At 33.5% G+C, this 10,693-nt stretch overlaps 1 protein-coding gene across 2 annotated transcripts; it reads right to left on the bottom strand.

The window, feature by feature from the left end:
* Positions 1 to 7,779: 7,779 nt before the first annotated feature.
* On the bottom strand, positions 7,780 to 10,162 carry LOC140990899 (FCS-Like Zinc finger 10-like). Of its 2 annotated transcripts, none has more exons than XM_073460744.1 (3): positions 9,907 to 10,162; positions 8,351 to 9,441; positions 7,780 to 8,254 (listed from the first exon to the last, which is right to left on the bottom strand). In XM_073460744.1, the coding sequence occupies exons 2-3, from the start codon at positions 9,403 to 9,405 to the stop codon at positions 8,125 to 8,127; spliced, it is 1,185 nt and encodes a 394-aa protein (XP_073316845.1). In that variant the 5' UTR covers positions 9,406 to 9,441; positions 9,907 to 10,162; the 3' UTR covers positions 7,780 to 8,124. The 2 variants fall into 2 exon arrangements, with proteins under 2 accessions (XP_073316845.1, XP_073316846.1); XM_073460745.1 differs by having other exon boundaries at positions 8,351 to 9,434.
* Between the last annotated feature and the right edge of the window lie 531 nt (positions 10,163 to 10,693).

The following is a 10,693-nucleotide window of genomic DNA, read 5'->3' as shown; positions in this document are numbered from 1 at the left end:
TCCTAAGGAATGATTTGAACCATGGATAAGAGCCCTAGGCCAGCCACAATTCGAACCACACCATGAAACTATCGAGAAGTCCCACCCGAGTGCAATTCTGTGCGCGTGGGGTGTTGCTATTGTTTTGCTGTCATGGATCGTCCCAGTGGCCATTTTATTGACCATGGCACGATCTAGACTTCATGGGGCATGGTGTGAACAGTGGCTAATGGCTAAAGAGCCAACCAAGATCCACACTAACACCCGAAACTCAAAACTACACTTGCTGGAAAAAGAGAAGGGCCGAGAAGGGGGGAGGGGGCAGTTCTTGCTTAATTTCTTTGAAACAGATTGGGACGTGAACCAAGCCATGAAAGGGCATCTCGGTCACATCCTAGACATGCTAGCGAAGGGTTCTAACCATGGCTATAGGCCCCTAGGGCAGCCAAGATTAGAAGCTCTCCCTTGACAGCCAAAACAGCAAAAATCGAAAACTCAAATGGCAAAGAGGGGGAGTTGCTGTCATTGTTCGATTTACAGCATGCATGGGGCTTGATTTATTGGACCAACATGGTCTTGACACACCCTAGTACGTGTCTCTACGCAGCCTTGGAAGCCTGGAATCGAACCAACACCTGAAACAAGCACAACAAGCCAACCCGTGAAGCATAGGAGTGAGCCGAAAAATGCTGTGAAAACTTTAAAGAAATTCTGTCATGAGGTTTTGGTTTTTCCAAGAAAACATAATCATGAAGTGTTAAAAAAATCGTATTATGACTTGATTGAAGAGCAAGGGGAATATACACATGCCTGGATATTTTTGTTTTGAAGAAAACAAAAAGAAACACACGACGCGGCGCGGAGGAGACGGAGCGCTTTTCTACCTTGCTTGCTACTCGATTACTCTCCTATTTTTTATTTTATTTTCACGGTTTTGCACTGAATAATGCTCTGGAATTACTCTAAATTTCGAGACTAGGAGGGGGAGAGAATGGTAAGGGAAAATAGGGAAGGTACAAGATAAATGGAAGGGGAAATATTCTTTCTATCCTAGTTTATTTGCTAGATAGGAAACAAGAATGATATCAAAGATATAGAGGGATATTGGGGTGCATTTGGTCGATTTTAAGGTTAGGTGCAAAGGGAAAAATGGTTTAATTAAATATTGTTGGTGATTTAAAAGTTGGAGAATATATCTATCTAAAAAAATTTAAGGGAAGATAATTAAAGAATAATTTGTCCAACTAATAAAATCTTTTGATTTAAAAAGAAGTGGCCGATTTTTAGCTAGTAGAATGGGGTGGAAATTGCTTAATTATTATTTGTTGAAGATTTAGTGTGATATAATTATCTCCCAAGAAAAAGGATAAGGAAAGAATTCAAAGAAATGAGTTGTTAATTATTTAAATCTACCAAAAAGAAGTGACCAATTTTTTTTTATTAATTAAATGGGGGAAAATATTGCTAGATAGACATGGTATAATATTGCTAAAATATTAATTAAGTGAGGATTTAAATTGAGGGAATTATCTACCATGAAATGGATAGGGAAAGCTATTAATTAATTAGGTTGACAACTAATTTTAAATTAATTAAAAAGGGCCGAAAATTTCATCAAAAATGGAGGGAAAATATTTCTTAAATATAATATTTTGAATCTTTAGTGTTTTATCTACTCATTAAATATTTTAGAGAATTAAGGAATTAATTATTGAACTTTATTTACTACTTATCTCAACTTATTTAGATAATTCATTAAACCTTCTTTTTCATTAAATTATTTATTATTTAACTTAAATAAATTCTAGGAATATTTTCTAAATATTAAAATTTATCTCTTTACTCCAACTCCAGTCCGGCCTCACTTAATTAACTGAAAAACTAATAATTAAACAACTGCATGAACTAAATAAATAACTTTAAAGAAAAGAATTTAAATACTCATACAATAAAATCATTTTAATTTAAATACTATGAATTATGCATGACTTATACGTAGTCTAATTTACGGGTTCTACAAACTTTATATGTATACATATGCAATCTGCATATATAAAATCTTTGAATACACAATAGGTATCATGAGATTTGTCTCCCAACGTAAGATCGTAAAACTCATTAGGAAACGTATTGTATATGTTCTAAACTAGTTCTTAGTCGATTCAACCACAAAAAATAAGGATAAAGGTCGTTCGAGCTTGAAACTAGCATCTATGATGTAAAATTCATGTTTCATTGGTAAGAGCGTGGAGATATCAGTTTATACAGATGGCTGATCATTTGATGATGCACTAAAAAACCCTCCATCGGACTTTCCAAGTAGTTATCACTTATTGGGTTGAAAAGTCAGCGGTTATGATTGTACATCATTAATCGTTTGACCTGGGATAGCGTGGAGGCTCTGTGTACTAACATGCACTTTGTTCCGTTTACCGACTCTATTGAAGGTCATCAGGTTGTGATTTTGGGTCTAATTTCAAAATACGTAGGAGTCAATGCATTGTAGTCATGGATTCACCACTCACCTACGAATGAAGATATCCTATGTGATTTGATGAGTTAACAGTATAAGGAATCTTTGGCCAGAGTAAGACATGTGTATTTTGGAAAGGTATTTTCTCAATTACACATTCCATGTCACAATTATCACTCAAAGATACATTAAATCGTTATCGAATTCATTTGCAACTCTCAATATACCATTGATTGCAATTCGATCGTGATATATGAGTTGAAAGGACCATATTGTACGTTAACTATAACTTAAGGTTCTTGCAGACACCGTCAGAGATACTTAGGGGATAATGGGGCAATGATACTAGACGTTTTTGTCCTGATTCAATGGGTACAATCAGACTTCAGTTCCAACGTTCTTGATCAAAAGGTTGATGAAAAGAATGCGGCTAATTAAGGTAAGTCCGAATAAGAACAAATGTTGTTCTGAATCACATGAAGTTGTGAACCCACGACTGGTTATATCCCTAAAGCATTGAGGATCACATAAATATTGGATTATGTGTTCCCGTTGAGATATTCAAGTTCAAGGAATTGAATTTGGCGACTGTAGTTTGATGGAGATCAAAGAGATTGCTTATGAAGAAGTTTATAAGTTGATTTCATGTAATGGAAGTTGTGGAATTTAACTTAACTGCTAGTCAAGTGAGGAGACTAGAACTGCCTGTTTTAGTTACGGAGTTCACAAAACTGGCAGCTACAAAACATGGACAATTTGAAAACTTTGTTCTACGAAATTTTCATTTTCATTATGTGAATTAGATTTGCACCATCGATATATCGGTATTGTCTAATTATCGATCGGATTCAAAATTATTTATTTAGTAAATTTAAAATATACTAATTAAATAGCAAGTTAGTAGTATTGACTACTAAGTACAAAATTCTCATGGAACATTCTAGAAGAAACTAGAATATATTAATTAATTAATAATTAATTCGATAATTAAATAAAATTTATTTAAGTTAAAGTATAAATAAATATATGTTTATACCTACGTGTATTTGTGTGTTTATATATATATATATATATATATATACTGAATTAATCAGTTTACGAAACCACAACTGCAGCCATCGGATATGCCAACTGATTAAACCCACTAATTTCCGAGACTAAATCAGTCTAACTGGTTCTTCAAACAAGCAGTTGAGTTGATTGTCCAACCAGTTCAACTGAAGAAGTGAAATCAGTTCAACTGACGAGTCAACTGATTTCACTTGCCCAACTGAAAATCAGTCCAGCTGACCAGTTCAAAGCATCAGTCACAATCTTTCAGTTGCAGATCAAGACAAGCTTACAGTAAATGGATTCCAGTTGTGCGTGAAGGTACAAAGCCATTGTCCAGTCAAAGGACAAAAATGGACGTTGCATCAGAGCATTAAAGACAAAACGCTCCAGAAGGACAGTCGAAATGTCGAAGCACAAAGTCCAAGGAGCCGATTCAAATGCAACGGATACAATAATTGAGTCTCACTGTACGATCAGCTTTTCTCGCCTATATAAAGTGGAGATCAGTGAAGACTCAAACAAGAGACACATACGAGAGTGAAAATAATTGAGAAGAAAAACAGAAAAGGGCACGATCAGTTGCATATCAGCTTTCAGAAGCACTTAAAGCCCAGAGAGATTTCTTCATCGTTGTATCAGCTTAGTTTAGAAGCCATTTTCCCTCAGTGTGTGAGAACATTCATGTTCAGTTCTCACACACACACTCACTCTCAAAACCACTCAAATACTGTCTTGCACAAAGACGTTAAACTTGTGTATGTAGTCTTTGACACATAGATGTTAAAGAAGTGTTGGCTGGAAGGTGCTACCTTCAGTCGTAGCTAGGAGTTCAGTTTAGGCAGTAGTATAAGTCCTAGCTGAGTGGGTTTGTACAAAGAGTTGTATAAATCAAAGTCTTCTAGTGGATCCTACCCGTGGTGGTAGAAGGGGTGACGTAGCAGTTGAAATCTCCGAACATCCATAAACATATCTTGTGTATTTTACTGATTAACTGCTGTTTTCAAATTTTTTCGATCAGTTGAAGTATCCGTCAGTTCAGTTGTCACCATAACAGAACTGAAGAATGCAAAAACTAATCTAGTCTTTCTCAGTTATTCAGTTTACATAAGTTAAAATGTTTTATAATAACAGTCTTCTTCACGAAAGATTACTTCGAGTTTCTTCCGCTTGGTTTTAAACCAAACTCGATTTAATTCATCGGTGTTTATATTCTTAGAACACGAGCTATTGCAGCTCATTGGAGAATGTAGTGTTCGAAATGCCTTCGAAGGCACTAGCACACTTCGTTTAGATCTATAGTACGATCTACACGAGTAATTCAATTTCTGATCGTGTACCTGATTAGATGATTGAATGAGGTAGATCTGTTGGTGGGAGTTTACAATAAAGACTATCTCGGCTTAAAATTCAGAATAGTTGGAGTCGGCGTGATATATACAAAGGTAAACTATTCTAAAACATCTTATGAATGGTTTAAATCATACGACGCTTATAGAATGTTTTGAACGTCAAAACCAAACAAAAAAAAATTTAAACTACCACAATTAAATTATTTTGTACACTTTAATAAAATATTCTAACATGTAATATATTATATTATTTTGAGTCCATTTAAATTGAACACTAAGTTGTGGTGTTTCAGTCTAGAAATAACGGAAATTCGAGTGAAAATTAAGAAAAATGCTAGATGTACACCTTATAGTGTACACCTTAGTTTACATTAACTTACGTTTTTCTTTACCAAATACAAAATTACCCATGAAAAGAAATAAATATCTTGTTAGCCAAAAATAATTTAATAATTTAATAAAGAAAAAATGTAAATCAAAGTGTACATTAAGGTGTACATCTAGCATAACTCGAAAATTGAATAGAATAATGGTTTTATCTCATGCATACATAATCAGCTTAGAGTAGGTCTTTTGCGAGACGGTCTCACGAATCTTTATCTGTGCTGTGAAACATGTCAACCCTACTCGATATTCACAATAAAAAGTAATACTCTTGCATAAAAAGTAATATTTTTTTCATGGATGACCCAAATAAGATATATATCTCACAAAATACGACTCATGAGACCGTCTCACGCAAGTTTTTGTTATAAGCTTATTAACGAAGGACAACTCCATATTTTATACCTACATATATAATAGTTAATAGTTAACAAACTCAATAAAATACTTGCTTAAACGTAAAGCAAGCACAAACTAGTTGGAAATAAAAATAAAGAAAGAAGAGGTGAAAGACACGTGAACTCTTGCATCTATCTCAACATTTGGACCAATTCAATATACATGTATATATGCGAACCGATTCAGATTTAATGAATAATAGTTAGATTTAACACTTTTCCTTGCCATTATTTTTTTAAAAAATAATGATATCGGTGATACTCCACGTTAATATAACTGTAAAAACATAAAAAAACAAGGTGCGATAAATTGATAATTTATTATTATGATGAATACTCCCTAATTTTAATATAATCCTTTTTGGTTATTAAGAAGAAAGAAAAATAAAATAAAGTTTTATTTCTTTAATCTCCATTCGTTTTGCTTGGCCACGAAGAATAAGTTAATTTCACCCAATATAGTGATAATGCAAGCTAGTTTATCTTATTTTCCAGATTGATATGGTATGATAAAGAATTAGATTATTTGAATGAATTTATAAAATAAAATAAGGCTAATTTGATGATGGTTAAATACTGAAATTGCAGTTAATAATAATAATAATAATAATATTAAAAGACAATCAAGATAAATGATTGTCACTTTATTTAAATTGATCAGTATCAAGGTCTTTGCAAACTATAAATATAATTCACGCATTGATAAGTATAGTAGCTGATATTATTTGGTGATTTTACAGATTATTCCACATCTAGAATTGAGGGGTAATACTTGAGAATTTTATAGCAAGACACCAACTACTGTAAGGTAAATAAAAACTCATATGCAACTACAATGGAGGAACTTGATAGTATTTTTTGTAATATTAACTGTGATTTAATATTGTATGTGTTATGCGTTATTTTGGCGCATATAATGCATTAGGATTTGCAGGTGCGTGCATAATATATGAGATATTGTATTCACGACTAGAAAACAAGAGAAGATAATATTTTGTTGGCTGTTAGTTATCCCATTTCGGTTAGATAAAATCTTCGAGAGTTGCATATATGGACTTAGACAATCCTCCTCTCTTGAGCTAGTTTTTGAGATTGAGTTGGGTCCATGTTCCAATCTTAACATTAACCAGTACTAAGACACCGAAGTATCCGAGACATGCTTATGTGATACGTTGGGTGGTGTTGGTGGGATACTCTTCTTTTGTTGATGTCATTGGTGGGGGAGTTCTCGGGAGGATGAACTTTTTTGCGTACTGATATTATGTAGAGCGCCTATGTTAGGTGTATAGTAGGTGGACCAAAGGCCCGTGGAAGTAAAAGAATTTTGAGTGAGATATTTTGGCTTTTGATTATGTATATATGTATATATTAATCATATTATGTGATTTTCATGTGTTCACATAATTTAATTATTTGAATAAAAAAATATTTTAGAAATCGAAAGAGGAAAAAAAGCATATCAACTTTGAAATAAAATATAGAAAAATTAGAGAAAAAATTTGAAGATGGAGAGAGATATGAAGATTATTAATAAAGCCACACCATTAAAGTTACACATATACATATTACGCATGAAAATAAACTTTGATGTCACATTAAGACAACAAAGTGATTATTATGAGGTACTCAAGTATTATAATATATATTATTTATCCATTTTGATATTAAAAAAATATATGAAAGAAAACTACGTATGAATTTTATATAAAATATGGAGAAGTCGAAAAAAAATTGGAAGAAGATGGACAGATCGAGATTGCTAATAAACTTACACCATCAAAGTTACATGCATATATTATTTGAGTAAACCTTAAAAATAAACTTTGATGTCACATTGAGACACTAAAGTGGTTAGTACTATGAGCTACTCACATTGAGACACTAAAGTTGTATATATATCAATTTTGATAAGATGTCCACCAATCGTGTCTATCGTCACACCTAATAAGATGTATATGTATACGTAGTTTGACGTGAGCACAGTTGATGGACAACAATACCATTCACCCACAAAATCATTTCCCATGTCTCAAAATTCCAACGCACACAAGCCAATTCACGACGATCCAACACGCAACTTTGCGAACAGGAATCTCAAGATTGACTATACACAAATGAACGAACTATTTCTTTGACACTCAAATAAAGATATTTTGTTCAAGAGATTCATTCATCTTCACGAAATATGTTTACATTATCCCAAAATATGGTTTGTGGCTTCACCAAGACATAAGACAGGCCGTATGCTTGACGGCCTCTTCTATTAATCTTCGTATTATCCAAATCAAAACTGGTTAAACACAAAAATATCCGCTACAACCATGAATGACAAAACACAATCGCCACTAAAAACAAGCCCACAGAGAGATTATCCAAGGCCGCAAGAAAAACTTACATAAACAGCTCTTAGTAAATCCAAGATCAGCGGAGTCCAAGCATGAGGCCATTTCATCAATCATGTGTATATGTAGCTTTTAAGATAATCCAACTAATTTAAACGAGACTCAGTCGTTTGAGTTCTCGGATTCTCTGGATAGTTGTTCTCAGGTATCTCCATCTCCTCCTCAATCAAAATTTCCTGGGACCGACAAATCCAACTACAAAACGCCTTCTCACCTCTGCAGAACATTGAAGACCAAGAATTTGTTAGAATCTCACAATATAGCCAAATGGATTTACTTAACAGAAAAGAGGTGATGTTTACTGAGACGAACCTATACATGAAAATGTCTTCACCATCCAAATTCTTCTTGCAAGAGTAACAGAATTTCAAAAAATCTACAGCGTGATAAGAAGCAAGAAGGTTCGAGTTTCCAGCTCCCTCACAAAATGTCACGTCATCTTTCCCATCTTCACTTTTCTTCAAAAAGTTAGTTAAATTTTCATCATGACACTCCAAAATAAAATCACTGTATATGTGAGTAACTTTTGGATTAGAACCATGTGTTCTAACACAAGTGTAGTCCTCAGAGAGCTCGATTTCACTACCGGAGATAGAACTGATAAAATTAGTTCCAGAACAAAATGTAGGAATCGGACTCGACTTGCCCCCAGAACAATCACCTAACTCATGACTTCCTTCAAGAAATTTACACTCAGAACACATTGGAATTGTTGCATTCTCGGCAGCCAAATTACTACATCCAAGGTTGGATTTACCACCACCAGAAACAGATAACAGGGACCCAAGCCTTCCAGAATCCAAAGAAAAAGATCGAAAACCTAGAAAAGGTCCAAATGGGATTTCGCCAATTTCAGAAAGAACACTAGAAGTAAGATTTTGCTCACTGGCTTGTTTAGACCCAGAATTTGAAAAAACATCAACATTCTTTGGCACTGACTTAATTGTCTCTAGTGAATCAAAATGGCTACAAAAATTCGGACTTTTACCAGTAATTTGCCTCCCAAAAAGTATACTTTTACTATCAGAGGACTGGATAACCTTCCCTGATTGTTTTGGTTCATCATCAAGTGAATCTATTATGCTTAGACCTACTTTGCTGCAATCCCAGCTCTTTCTCTGCCTTTCATTATGTGATTTTGAGCACCGAAAGGGATTTCCAAAAGCCGAAAAGACCCTAAAATCTAATGGGGAAGTAGGGCTACTAACTGAATCAGAATCAGAATTCTTGGATTTAAACTCCAAAAATAAACCGGGGACATCAAAATAAGAGTAATTTTTATGCTTCAAACCCAAAACATCAGCATCAAACACCAAATGGCCCTTGTTTTCCTCTTTATGGTAGGATCTTGTCCCCTTCCTCAGCATTATCTCAAAAGTCTCAGGAAACTAAAGCCCTATGATCTGAACCCAAAAAAATAAAAAAATAGAAAATCAGAAATTCATGCATTGATAAGTGAATCAAAAAGGAAAGAAATTCCCAATGGTTAAGAAATCTAATAATGAACTCTAATCAGTCGCTTAAATCTCAGAAGCTGATTTTAAACAGACAGAAGTTAAAAATAATAACAAAGCCTCTCTCAAAACTGCTGATATATATCCAACTATACGTTATCATGTTGCAGCTTATATACCTCACAAACAAAAGTCAAAGTATCATGATTCATTCTCTGCATAACTCAAGAAACAATTGCTCACCTTAGACATTAAATAAGCCTATAAAAACAAAAACTTTATTAAAAAATAAAAATCCATTTTGTCACATGAAACCAATAGATTAATCAAGAAAGTCAAATGTAAAAATGCACATAGGAGTGTGTTCTTAGTTATGATACAGCAAAACAAATGCGAAAATCCCATCTTTTTTACCTCAAAGAAATTGAGAGAAATGGGGTTTGAAGTTTGATCGAGGAAAGAAAAGAAAAGAACCGCAATGCAGTTAAAACCCAAAGGCAAATGGTGAACCCCATCCCCTCAATTTTCACGCAGTTTGTGCTTCTCTCTGTGTGTGAAACGTGTACAATACAATTCTCTCTTTCCTCAATCTTGTCTCTTCCTCTCGCATCAAAATCAAAGAACCAATAAACTTCTCATATACTCTTCTTTCCAACTGCTTTCCTTTTCTTTTCTTCTTTTCATTTCTATGCTTTCCTTTTTTTTTTTTAAATAAAAACAAACATACAAATAAACTAAAAATACATGAATAATATATATCAACCGGTGCCTAAAGTTTGGATTCATTCTCGATTCAGTATCTCAATTTATTCATGTGACGATTTACTCTCTAAAGTTTTTAAAATTAACCCGAATAGTCATCAACATTAACTCGACCGTCAATAATAAATTGTTCAAACGCGTGAATCTTATGTATTTTATTCTATCATCAGATTAAAATCTCAAGAACATCGTGTAGAGAAATTAGGACAAATTGAATGATAAAAAGAAAATCGGCACATGAATTAATTGAGGGACTAAATTAGAAAAGAACCCAAACTATAGTTACCATTCAAATTTTGTCCCAGAAATACATTAATATTTGTTTCAATTTCAAATATAGGATAAATTTCTGTTATAGAAAAATTCAATAATTTTAACAAATAAAATCAATTTTGAATTCAAATCCAAAGAACTGACCGACGAATCTTACACCACTTTA

The sequence above is a fragment of the Primulina huaijiensis genome, chromosome 13, assembly GCF_012295235.1.
Source record: "Primulina huaijiensis isolate GDHJ02 chromosome 13, ASM1229523v2, whole genome shotgun sequence".
In the NCBI taxonomy this organism is placed as follows: domain Eukaryota; kingdom Viridiplantae; phylum Streptophyta; class Magnoliopsida; order Lamiales; family Gesneriaceae; genus Primulina; species Primulina huaijiensis.
This window is presented reverse-complemented; position numbering and strand designations above follow the sequence as displayed.